The sequence below is a fragment of the Alligator sinensis genome, unplaced genomic scaffold (genome assembly GCF_000455745.1).
Source record: "Alligator sinensis unplaced genomic scaffold, ASM45574v1 scaffold19_1, whole genome shotgun sequence".
In the NCBI taxonomy this organism is placed as follows: domain Eukaryota; kingdom Metazoa; phylum Chordata; order Crocodylia; family Alligatoridae; genus Alligator; species Alligator sinensis.
The window spans coordinates 2189649-2203011 of NW_005841916.1; the positions used below are offsets into that span (position 1 = coordinate 2189649).

The 13363-nt window shown below is 46.5% G+C and overlaps 1 protein-coding gene across 1 annotated transcript in view; it reads right to left on the bottom strand.

Annotated features, from left to right (window-relative positions):
- Window positions 1–13363, bottom strand: part of ILDR2 (immunoglobulin like domain containing receptor 2) — a 46399-nt gene that overhangs the window by 13727 nt on the left and 19309 nt on the right. Inside the window, 2 exon segments of the mRNA XM_006018887.2 lie at window positions 1–95; window positions 8294–8350. Of these exon segments, the coding sequence (XP_006018949.1) occupies window positions 1–95; window positions 8294–8350 (152 nt within the window).

A 13363-nucleotide genomic window follows, 5' to 3' on the forward strand; every position in this document is an offset into this window, starting at 1 on the left:
GCAACAGCTATGGGGACAGCACTGGCACCAACAGATCCCAATCAGGAGGAAGAACAGGAAAGCCCCCATGATTATCAGGCCCACAAACACCCACTCTGGAAACAAAAAAAAGAAAGAACAGATGCTAAAAGGCCACAACATGTTTCAAAGGCAATGGGGACTGCACTTTTCCAGTAGGATGCATTAGGAGAGAACAAACAGGCAGGATAATAAAAGTATTCTTTCCTGGTGAGAGTTAAGGAGGCAGGGCCCTCTCCACATGTAAGATGAAAGGGGGAAAAAGTCAGAGGAAGAAATATGGAAACAGACTCCTTCTGCCCATGATGAACACAGGGAATGCTGGTGGGTGACCAAAATGGAGCAACAAGTTCTGTTCTGTCACTGTCTCTGGACACAGTAGGCAGACCTGTACAAGCTGCAAAGCATGTACCCTGAATATTGCCAGCAATTAAAGATCCATTTCCTCCAGCCATGTTTATGCCCTGTTTGTGTTTGCTCTCCAACAACATTCTAGTCTTAATGATAGTGTAAAACACACTATAAATAGGCTGGTAAATTAGACAGACAAGGCTCTGCTTGCCCCTTCGCAACTAGTCCTAAGCACACAATTACTCTTGTGAATGTGCTGAGAAAACACTACATTCAGGCTCTGTACCCAGCCAGGAACCTGGTAGCAGTCATATTTTTCTATGGCTATTGCCTGAGGCCCAGAAAGGAAAGCATTAAAAATGTCCTAGGGGTTTGGGTTGTAGCCGTGTTGGTCTAAGGACATAGGCAGACAAGGTTCCTTGGGTGAATTTGATATCTTTTATTAGACCAACCCAAATAGTTGGAGAATAGTTATTAAGCAAGCTTTCGGGTTCAAAAACCCTTCGTCAGGCTAAGGAAGCTTCAGCAGTTGATGTATTCCCCTGATGTAGTGGTAAGCTGCTACCAAGTCCCCTCTCAGCCTTCTCTTTTTTAGGCTGAAGAGGCCCAAGTCCCTCAGCCTTTCCTCGTAAGGCTTGCCTTGCAAGTCTGATCATATAGGTGGCTCTTCTCTGGACTCTCTCAAGCTTTCCCATGTCCTTTTTGAAGTGCGGCACTCGCAACTGGATGCAGTACTCCAGCTGCAGTCTCACTAATGCTGAGTAAAGCGGAAGAATCACTTCCTTGGTTTTGCTTGAGATGCATCGGTTGATGCATGACAGAGTATTGTTTGCCTTGCTGGCTACAGCATCGCACTGACGGCTCACGTTCATCCTATGGTCTGTTATTATCCCTAGCTCCCTTTCAGTCATGGTGCTAGTCAGTAGGGTGCCACTGAGCCTGTAAGTACGTTGGGAATTGTTCATCCCCAAATGGAGCACTTAACACTTTTCAGTGTTGAACTTCATCTAGTTTTGATCTGCCCAACTTGCTAGCCTGTCTAGATCTGCCTGTATCTGCAGCCTATTTTCAAGCATGACCGTGCTCCCCCGTAACTTGGTGTCATCTCTGAACTTGGCCAGTGAGCTCTTCATCCCTACGTCCAAATCATTGATAAAGATGTGGAAAAGCACTAGAGCAAGCATAGACCCCCCTGAGGGACACCACTGGCCACTTCTCACCAGGATGACACGGAGCTGTTCATCAGACCTCTCTGGGTCCTACCCCACAGCCAGCTTCCTACCCACCTAACTGCCAAGCAGTTAAGCCCGCAATCCTCCAATTTTCCCATAAGAACATCATAGGATACCAGATCAAAGGTCTTTTGGAAGTCTAGATATACAATGTCAACCTCCTCTCTCTTATCCAGGTGGCGAATTACCTGGTCATAGAAGGCGATGAGATTGGTAAGACAAGACCTGCCCGCGACAAAGCCATGCTGGCTGTTGTTCAGAATCCTACCTTCTGCAAGCATATTGCACATAGACTCCTTAATCAATTTTTCCAGGATTTTCCCTGGGATAGAAGTTAGGCTAACTGGCCTACAGTTGCCTGGGTCCTCTCTCCTCCCCTTCTTGAAGATGGGCACAACATTGGCCCTCTTCCAGTCTTCAGGGACCTCCCCTGAGCACCACAAGTTTTGGAAAAGTTTCACCAGAGGTCCTGCTACGACTTTGGCCAGCTCCTTCAGCACTCTCAGATGAAGTTAATTCAGCCCTGCTGAATTATAAATGTCTAACTTTTCTAACTGATCACGCACCAGCTCAACTTCAACAGTAGGAAGGCAGTCATTCCTACCATGCCCATTCTGAAATTTACCTAGTCTGATTTTCCCCTTCGTTTGGTAAAATACTGAAGTAAAGCAGTCATTCAGTTCAGTTTTCTCCTCAGTGTTGGTAACCACCTGTCCTGAGTTGTTAAGCAATGGCCCCACACTTCCATTTGTTTTCCTTCTGTTCTCTACTTACCTAAAGAAAGACTTCTTATTGTCCTTGATTTCTGTTGCTAGTTTAAATTCCGTCACCACTTTAGCCTTTCTAATCTGCTCCCTACAAGTGTGGGTCGTTGTTGTATAGTCCTCCTTGGGGACTGTCCCAAGTTTCCATTGTTTGTATGCCTCTTTCTTCTTTTTCAAAAGGACCATGATATCCCTACTAAGCCAAGAGGGCTTACCAGCCCTTCTGCTACCTCTTCTCCACATGGGAATGGATTTCTTTTGTGCTTTGAGGATCGTGTCCATCAAAAAAGGCAATGATATGGCCACCTTTGACATCCCAGTCCACATGACCAGGTACCCATTTACAGCTGGAAGGAAGCCTTTGGCATAAGTCCAGAGCAAGGCTTGAACTTATTCTTTCAGAGCTCTAGAAAAACACCTTAATTACTATGCCACCACACACCATGACAACAAATAAGAAATGGGTGCGGGGGGCAAAACCTATTCAGTAAAGTCAGCCATGCCATAGAGGTCAGGAAGTGAAGTCAAGCCACATTAGACCTTGCACAGGAAATTAAAACAAATAGCCAGATAACTCAAAAGACAGCCAGGACAGAACATGTGGGGCTGCTGTGCAGTGAGAATGGGGAGACAAAGCAAGGGTTGTAAATCTAATCTATCCAATTCAGCAAAGTATTTGGTATAATGCTGCATGGGTAAGCATTAATCAAGCTGGGCAAGCTCAGTACAAAAATCGAAAGGTGGGAAAGGGACAGGGTAAAGCATGTCATGATTTTTCATTCTGGCCACTGAGTCAAAAAATTTTAAAAATTAATTGGTCAGGTCAAACCAAACAGAAATGTTGGGGATCCTTTTGGCAAAAACTGATTGTCCAAAATTACTGAAAAAAGTAATTTTGGACAATCAAGATTTCATAGATTTCATAGACATTAGGGCTGGAAGGGACCTCGGAAGATCATCGAGTCCAGCCCCCTGCCCAAAGGGCAGGAAGTCAGCCGGGTTCATAGGATCAAAGATATTTTGTTCAACCCAACACAAAACAGTTTATTTTATTTTTGGGTTGTTCAATAATTTTTAAACTTTTTTTTAAATGTAGGTCAATTTTTAATTAAAAATGTCATTTGGAAGTGAAGTTTCTTTTAAAAACATTAAAATGCTTCAGCATTTCCAAAACAAAGCCCATCATTTAACAATGACCAAGTGAAGTGTTCTGACATTTTTTAAATACCCTCCACCATTATTTGCAACAAGAACTGTTTGTTTGATTCGACCTGAATTTACAAATAGTTTTGGTTCCATAAAATGTCATAAAGTTCTTTTTAGCCATGATCAAGAAAGATTCGAAACTCAGACAAATGCAGAAAAGGACTGGCAGGATTATCAGAGGAATGAAGAGCCATTTTAGGAGAGGAGGCTAAAAGCGCTTGGCTTCTTTACGCTAGCAAAATGGAAGAGATATGAGGTACTGACTATAATTCATTAACCCTGCCAAAATTCATTAGTGGGGTCAACACAATGAAGGGGAAAGAATTGTTTAAGCTAATGGGAAGCATTAGCACAAGAAAAGGTAGATATAAACTAGCCACAAATAAATATAGCGTGTAAACCAGAAGGTACCTAAATTATTGGAGAAGAAAGGTTCTGGAATAGCCTTCCAAAGGGACTAGAGGGGGCAAAAAACCTAGCTACTTTTAAGATGCAGCATGATCGTTTTATGAAAGGGATTATACAATGTGGCTACCTGAATGGCAGTGGATTGGACTCAAAGACTCAGGAACATACTCTATGCTCTACTCTTTCTTAGAGTTTCCCAGAGGGAAGTGGGTAAGGCAGCATTTGTCAACCTGTGAGTCGAAACCCAAAAGTGGGTCGCAAAAATATATGAGAGAGTCACGAACAAACTTTCGAAATGGATCAACAAACTTTAAAAATGGATTCTCCTTTAAAGAAGAAAAACATGGGAAACCGTGTTTTTCCCTTGCAGGCTGGCAGAGCTCCATCCTGCAAGGGGTTGCTTGGGGCTCCTCCTGCTCCATACACCCACCCCCTGCCCCACACACTGTGGGGCTGGGGCCTAAGTGTAGGGGGCAGCAGGTCAGGAGTGAGGGGCACTGGGTTTGGACTGACCATCAATGTTTACAAATGGGCCCTGGTACAAAAAGGGTTGAGAACCACTGCTTTAAGGTCCTGTGGCTATTTTCCCTGTCCTCTTCTTTTTTATGGGACTTACATTCATCCAACCAAGGAAAGAAACAATATCACATGACACAAACAATCAGTCACAGCTACATGACACAGGTCAATTTCAGATCTCTAGTAACAAATGCTATTGGTGTCTGTTCAGTCAAGCCATGAAGGAAAAAAAGCCTATGGAAAAATAATTCCCCAAGTCCAGATAAGGATGGGATCTGCCTTCAGACATTTCAGGAACAGAGAAAGAAATTAGATTCATGACACACGTTATATGTTGCAATAGATCAATTCTAGCTTAGCTAATGAGAACGTCTTGTATACGTAGGTCTTGGGAGTTCAGAAGGACTTTACTGCACACAAAGTCGGGGTCTCATTTTTGTGGTGAGGATACAAAAATAGCAAAGGACCCTACTAGATCCATTATCAGACACAAATCTGGGAGTTTAGTGAATTAAATCTGCCATTTGTCCCAAGGCACTTGGGGTGCTGCCACTTTAAGAGGTCAGTCAGCCTGTGGAGCCATGGGCAGGTGGGGTTCAGAGCTAATTGCAGAGTCAGCTGACCCAGGGAGTTGGCAGGTGAGGCTAGGCCTAAGGAAAGGAGTCATCTGATAGGAGGAGGTCTGGGCTTAGACAGGGTATAAGCCCAGACCCCAAGACCACGGCTTGCAGTAATATCTTGGGAGCTCGTAAAGGAACATCACCCAGCAGGAAGGCTGCAGCTCCTGAATGCCAGCAAGAAGAATAACATCTGGAGCAGTCTGGAGGTTTGGGTAGGAACTAAGGGGATGGAGGAGGTTCATGGGGACCCAGAATGGGATACAGATCCTTGAGAGCCCCCCACTGAGGGCTCACCTGGGTCCCAGCTCTGGCAGGGTTTGAGGGCCCGGAGTGGGGCTAAGAAAGGCCAAGGGGTGAGAAGGCCCAGAGAGGGCATACGCAATTGATGGAACATCTGCAAGGATGCCATTTGTGAGGCATGGGGCATGGTGTAGGGGAGGTACAGAGCCATGCAACTGGCCCATAAGGCCTTGACCACAGATAAGATGGTCACTACAATAAGACCACTGCAGCCTCTCACACTCTTTATAACCACTAACATCAAGGTGTGATAGGCAAGAGCTGGGCAATTGCCCATAGAGCAGGGCATAACATAAAATTTTGGGGGTACCCTGTAACACCATTCCCTTATCCTTCTCCTGGGAAAGCCATTGTTATCTCTCTGCACAGTAATTCTGTATGTGACTAAATTAGGGGTGGGCAAAATACAACCCACAGGCCGGATGCAGCCCGCAAGGCCCCTAAAAATTTTAGAAAATTAACATTGATCTGTCCTTGTTCCTGTAAAAAATGACAGGAACCAGGGGCAGTAGAACCCAGGGGAAGCCCGGCAGGCTCCCGCAACAGCAGCTGCGGCCCCCCCGCACTTGCTGCACAGCCCGAGCTCATGTGCTGAGCAGCCCAGAGGCAGCGGTGGCAAACACTGCCCAGCGTGGCAAGCAGGGGAGCTGCAGCTGCTGCCACCATGGCACAGCCCCAGAGCCGGCGTGGGGCCCAGGCTGGCAGCAGGGGCAGGTTACAAGCTGGTGCTGAGCACTGGAAAAGCAGCCCCTCCTCCCCAGTGTACCCAGTGCCCCGCGCTGCAGCTGCTCGCAGCCCATGTGGCACTGCCTGTTCCTGCTCAGGACAGCCCCACACAGGCTGTGAGCAGCTGCAGCAGGGAGGACAGGCCATGGGATGGGGGAGGGGCCACTTTTCCCCCCGCACTTAGCACCAGCTCATCCCCTGCCAGGGAATGCGGGGTCAGGGCTGTGCACTGTCCCCTACCTGTACCGTGGGGCTGGAGGGCACTGGGAGTGAGCAGGAGCATGGGGTCCCAGCTGGCAGGGGCTCTATGGAGCTGGGCCAGCTCCCCACTCTCCCTGCTGGTGCAACCCAGCCTGGCTCCACAGACCCCTGCCAGCCTGTGACCTGCTCTGGGCCCCACCAGTGCTGGCCCTGAGACATTGGTCCCAAGACACTGGGACATTGGTCCCAAGATGGTGACCAGGGGGCAGGGCACCTGTCAAGGGACAGAACTACCCATGCGGCCCTCAACAGCTTGCCAAAACTGGGTAAGTGGCCCTCCGCCTGAAATAACTGCCCGCCCCTGGACTAAATTCATGTGAGACTGAAGCGCCAATGATTACCAGATCTAAATGTCCTCACTATCAAGAATCCTACTGATACACATTTTGTATGTGCAGGTGTCTGACCCCGTCTTGCACTGTTTATTTAGATAACAGTAGTAATATGCTCATGATATACAAGGCTGAAATCTGAACCTCTTCTCTGCACCCTTTACCTGGTTAATATGGTCATCTTTACCACTGACTTTGCAAAGGTGTAAATCAGCGATTGTGGTCTGAGTTCTCTGCAACAGGAGAATTGCTCTGTTCTTTTTCTGTAGTCAAAAAATGAGCGAAAACTAAGAGGTGGCATTTTCCATGGGCTGCCTCAAGTCTAACAAGGATGTCTTGAGTCTGTAAAAAGTTGAGAACTGCTGGTGTAAGTGGTGACACAAGATGGAAAACAGTGATATATCAAGCCCTGTAGTTATTTCTCAGTCTCCTATCAAGTCAACCCTTTGGATGGCTCCAGTGTAATTGCTAAGATGAGGGTCTTTGCCATCCTTTCCATTTGGGTCTCAAAGACAGATTATCCTCCCTTTCATGTATGTAATTAGTCATGTTCTTTCGTAGGAGAATCTGTAGTGGAGATCAGACTATGGTCATCTCAGATGAGCCCAGGGCTGTATGTCTTCTCATTTCTTTCTTCTGGTGGACAGTCTCAGACTAGCTCCAATTTGGGGGGTGGGAAAGAAGCTAAAATTAGGATCCTGTTAGGCTGAACAGTTCTTACTCTACTCAGACTTGTGCAGTCCTGGAAGCCTTCATGCCCCAGCCCAGCAATCTGGCTCTAGCTAAATCCCCAAAGGTAAGTTAGTTCTGCAGCACAGATGAACAGTGCCCTTTTGGCCTGGTGTCTACCTACTGCCCCTCCTCTAGGAGGGGTGCACCTCCTGAACTGCTTTTGCTGTGGTTGGTGGTTGTAATACTAATCCACATCCAAGCTTTTTTCTGCATTGGGGCATACAGCAGTGTACACCCAGGCTCGTATAGGCACACAGGGACACTTTATATGGATAAAATGGGCACCCCCAGTCATGGCAGGAATACTGCACCATAGTCAGAATGTCTCTCTACAGCGCCAGAAGTCTTTCTCCAATGTCTCTCTAAAGCTCCACTTTAGACTTGTGCTAACCCACCTGTAAACAGGTACCTGAGGGGTCCAAGGTGATGCTAGCCATATCAGTCCCTTCTGTGCTGCTGGCTATGGAAATTGGCCCTGCTAGTTCTCTGGGCTTCTTGGCTTGGAAGGACCTTTGATCCAGTCACAGCAGTATAAGTGCGCTATACATGGGTGTATAGTTGAATTTCCAGTCCAGCACTGGACTGGATTCTACCTCAGTTACTGTTGTCTTCTGCAGCCCAGCAGAATATGCTCCTCCCCAGGCCCCAAGTGAGGTCTAACAGGTCTCAGTGCAACATGCACTTCCAATAAATGACGGTTTATTTGTTTTCCAGAATACAGGAGATACTTATAGATAAGAGGTAATGCGCATGCAGTGAAGTTCATGGACAGATAGATAAGGCAAGAGAGGGAAGGGTAAATGAAGGGTGAAATGACTGAATACCTGGCATAATCTCCACGGCAAAACTGGGCAAGAGATCAGCAAGCAGCCCTGTCCTGCCTAGAAAAGACAGAGGGAGGAGAAGAGAAGAGGTTACTACAAGGAAAAACACTTCCCAGCCCCTGCCTTAGTTTTTGGTCCACATGCATTCAGCAAAGTGATCTCTGCCATTCACAAGTTCCATTTACTCCCTATGGTAACTAGTTTTGCTTGACACCGGATAGCTGCCTCCAGCCGTCTGCCAGTCTCTGCATAGTGGCAGTGGAGACGATCAGGAACAGAACTCTTTGTCACTCTATGCCTCGACTAAAAAAGAGGGGAGACCCCCTCAGCATGGTTACTAGGTAAGGTTTTCCTGGTCCTGTGTTACTTATGTGCAGAATTCACACAGAAATCATGCTCAAGCATAATGTTTACATTTGCTCAAAACAATTTATCAGCAGTATAAGAAAGAGCACGAGCCCACAGTCGGCTGGATTAGGGAAAAACTGAAACCCAGTAGCCCTGGCAAGTCATCCACATCCATTCCCTATATGTGCACATGATGTTTTTCTGTATGGGACACTGCAGCTTTACGGCCAGGTCCACAGGAGAAGCCCACAAGCATGACTATGAGAGGGTGTAGTTTACAGCAGGACACCTTGAGAAATCTGGAAGTGCCATATGTTACAAAGCTGATGCACAAGCAAAGAAAAGGAAGAGTCCAGTACAGGCTTTAAAAGAACTTGCTTTTTCAATTTTTTAATTTCAAGTATAGATTTTCAATTTAGAGTTAAGGTGACCAAGTCCAAGCCCACAGCCAGCCTGATGCCTATTTGTTTTGGAACTGAATTCAGGACACGTTCCTAATACCCAACATAAGCCTTACATGTCATTAAGGTACACTGTATGTATCCATACCCTGTGTATAGTCACAGTACCCCTGCCTCCATTTAAGTGGTGTGTTTTTATATAGCACCCACACTGTGCTAGGTTATTTACAGGCATGCCAAAAGGAGGAGACCTTGACATCTAAATGACACAAAAGTGGGGTGGGACATAATGAAGGCAGCCAAGTGTAAGTCAGAGCAAAGGTGTAAAGCCTCTTCTAATCCCTGCACTCCCTGCCTCCATACACGCTCCTCAGGTCCTGCACGAAGCAGAGCTCAGACACGGTGGTGAACTGAAACCAAAGTTCCTCACCTTCTAGCATCTCCTGCAAGCATAATAAAACAGATTCCCACTCAGTCTCATTGCTTTTATAGAGCTTCTGTAGAGATTGAAAATTCTTTATTATGGCTCCAGCAGACATTCTTAACTCACTCGAAATTCAGGCAGTGCTTTGCGACCAGTTGCAACATAAAGCTGCTCTGGTACTTGATGTAACACCATCAGTCATGAGGAGCTCTCTCAGCCTTAGCAGAAGATGAAAAGCTGATCCTGCAGATAAATTGCTTCTTGTTTATTACTTTAAAATGGGGCTCTCTCCATCAATCTATGGCAACATAAACATCTAGATGTCCAAAGAGTTTCATGGAATTTTCTGTTGCGTATTTCCTGGAAGGACAAAACTATTCACGGCCACATATCATACGTACTACATGCCTACAGTTAAACCTTGTATATCACAGGCACGCTCTAGACATGCACAATAGATGTAGGCCTTGCATCACAAGTATATTACATCACACAAGTTCCACATGCATGTAAAAGATATGCCTTGTTTATACAACATGCATGAAGGCATAACTCCTACATTTTATTTTTTTTATATATTGCATACTATTCATACATGAAATATTCACATGCAAGATATACTTGTGGACACACACATTTATATGGCATGGCTTTATAAAGCAGTGGTTCTCAACCTTTATTTTGTACCAGGACCCATTTGTAAACATCAATGGCCAGTCTGGACCCAGTGCCTCTCCTCCTGACTCTCTGCCACCCGCCCCCAGGCCCCAGCCTCCTCACTGTGTTGGGTGGGGAGGGAAGAAGTGGCATGTGGGACATGGGTGGCCCCAAGAAGCCCCTTGCAGGCTGGAGCTCTGCTTGCAAAAGCCACAGTTTCCCACGTCTTTCTCCTTTAAAGAAGAACCCATTTTTCAAGTTTGTTGATCCACTTTTAAAAGTTTGTTCGCGACCCTTTCAAAGATTCTTGCAGCCCACTTTTGGGTGATGACCCATGGGTTGAGAAACGCTGTTATAAAGCATGGCTCCTGTATATTTACTCTACATACACGCAAAGTGCATTCCTGGCCGTGACATCACAGGGAAGTAGATGACAAAATAGTTAGGGCTAGTACAGGGATTGTGATACCATAGATAAGTCGGGGGTGAATGAACTGGGAGCAGGACCTAGTTGGCGGGACTCCATCTTGCAATGTAGTGCCTCTCGTTTGAAACCCACCCCTCAAGCCCCTCAAATTTTCTGCTGGGTTTTATGTAACGTCCTTAGTGGTTTGCAGAATGCACTGGTACAACCACAGGTGTAAGGCATGGCATGCAGCGATGCACCTGTCAGAAACAATGCTGCTATAAGAACATCCTAAAATACCGTAAGGACAAGGCAGGCAGCCATGCTGTTCTAACAGGTCCTTCACTTAGACCCCTGCCTCATTAAGCATATCTTATTCATCTAGATTTAGGAGGGCAAAGTGGATCTCTTTGCCGTGCCAGATGGGCCAGGAACGCTTTATAGAGAAAGCAACAAAACTCCCACCCACCCCTGTCAACAGGTTTTACATTGTCTCTGCACCCATAGAGGTTTCTCTCCACTCCTCCCCGGCGGCATGAGGGATTGGGGCTGTGCAGGAATTCACAAAGCCCTCGCAGGAGAGGCCAATTCAGTGAAACCCAGGGCAGAGGCCACGTCTGAACTGAAATCTGTTGACTTTGAATAGCCCAGCTGGCTTCCAGGAAACAAAACCAACTAAAAAATAAAAACCCTAGTGAATGACTGGACTCCAGGCAGCTTTCAGCACTTTGATTCTTTCCCCAAGTTGAGTTAATTTACTGGTAGCCCTCCCCACACTGCCAAGTAATTCTCCCCCCCCTTTCTCTCTTTTTTTTTTTTTTTTAATAACGGCTGTTAAGTAGGCTTCAGAGAAACACTGCAGCTGCCCCAGCCGCTCTGGTTCATATCAGCAGTTGCCACAGCAACGGCAGGGGGAGGCAGCATACAGACTTGTCATGAATGCTCGCTAATTGAAGGCCGACTTTCCTCCCACAATGATGAGCAACAAGTGAAGCAAAAATATATAGGGAGAGGGTGAAAGAACAGCACGTTGCAAGGCCCAAGGCACTGGCTGGATGCAGGGGGCTGAGAACGAGGGAGAACATTTTTCCTTCTCTTGGCGTGGCGCAATTCAGACCCGGAAGATTTGTGACAAAAAAAATGCTATTCTTGCAACCCACTTTTGGGTTGCGACCACGGGTTGAGAAATTTGTGGCTCAGCCCAGCATCTAGCAAACAGGTGTCTGAGCCAGTCACCGTCACTGGGACTCACTGCTCCCTACATCCCAACATTTGGACAAAAAGAAGGCATGGACCATATGGGTCACCAACCTTGGACTCCCCTAGGAGACAGTCATTCGAATTTACCTTCGCCAAGGTCAGCATAGAGAAAGCGCACAGTGCCCGTCCTGCGAGCACAGTGCAGGTCTGCAAAACAATCTGGTTCCTCTCATGAATACCAAACTCTTTTTTTTTTTTTCCCCTTTTAAAAGTGAACCTGAAAAAGAGATAGCAGGGCCTAGGAAGGAACCGTTTAGGAGAAAACCAAAAATTTGCTGATAAGAGATCGTCCGTCTTTGCTGCCTATTTATTATTGCTCTGCCCATCTCAAAAATTGGACTGCAGGCATTTTGATAAATGGATTGAAACGGCTGTCTAGTTTCAATGTCTCCTCTATATTCACAAAGGCTATAACTCCTTATGTTCACGCTCGTCCCTGAATCACAGCATATACCCCTATGCGACAGAGACTAGATGGCCCAATTTACCAAAATTGTCCTGGGTGGCTTTATTCAAAAACTTGGAGTTTGTCCTTGTTTCAATAAAAATCTGGGACATGTTGGCACAGTCTCTATTCCCACTGCACCGCTGATTATGCTTTCCATACAAGTACTTCCCCCAGCTGCCTTGCAGTTATTCTACCCAACGTGCACCTGCTGCCTCTCAACTGCAAGCGGAAGCCATGGCCACTCAACTGCAGCTGAGAGGTGCAAAGTCTTCAGAGTGATTTTAGGGACCATAACAGAGGAGGAGGAGGCAATGAGGCTGGGAAAGAAGATGGAAGGAATCCATGAGTGGAGATAAGTCCAGGGAAAGTAACAGATCTGGAAGGCAAGAAAGTAAAAAGGAAGGGTAAAGGAGTCTTAGAGCTGGGGGGCAGGGGAAGATAACATGAAATTTTTTTTTTTTTTACATAAAACAGTGGGGCAGGAAAAAGAGCAGGAATTAAGATATAAGTAACTGCACAGAGTGGGGTTTATTTCAGAGAAGTTTAGGGCTGGAAAAGACCTCGTGAGATCATCAGGTCCAGCCCCTCCCTGCTCTGGGCAGGAAAGACTGCTGGGGTCAAAGAACCCCAGCAAGGTGTGCCTCCAGTCTCCTGGAGATCTTCAAACAGGTAGGTGCCCACAGCACCCCTGCTAGGAGTCTATTCCAGAGTCTGGTCCCACAAACCATTAAGTTTTTCCTTATATCCAATCTGAAACCTTCTTCTAGAAGTTTATGACCATTGTTCCTTGTTTTCCCCTGGGGCACTTTCGTGAATTCACCCAGCCCCTGATGCTTTCCCCTGATATATTTGTAAGCTGCCACCAAATCCCCCCAAAGTCTTCTCTTTTCTAGGCTGAACAGGGAGGAAAGGATAAAAATAATTAGGGCTGGAGAAAAAAAGCAGACAAAAAACAGGTAAGCAGGTAGAAGCAAATGGCAATATGTGCCCTTACAGGGGTTTGGAGCCATGGACACTGGGACACAGGGAACTGTTTCCTTCCCAGTTATGCCAGAATATGCCAATGGTGTCTTAGCCACAGTGCCCTGGCACTTGGACCCTGACCCAGCAGGAGTATCAGGAAGCA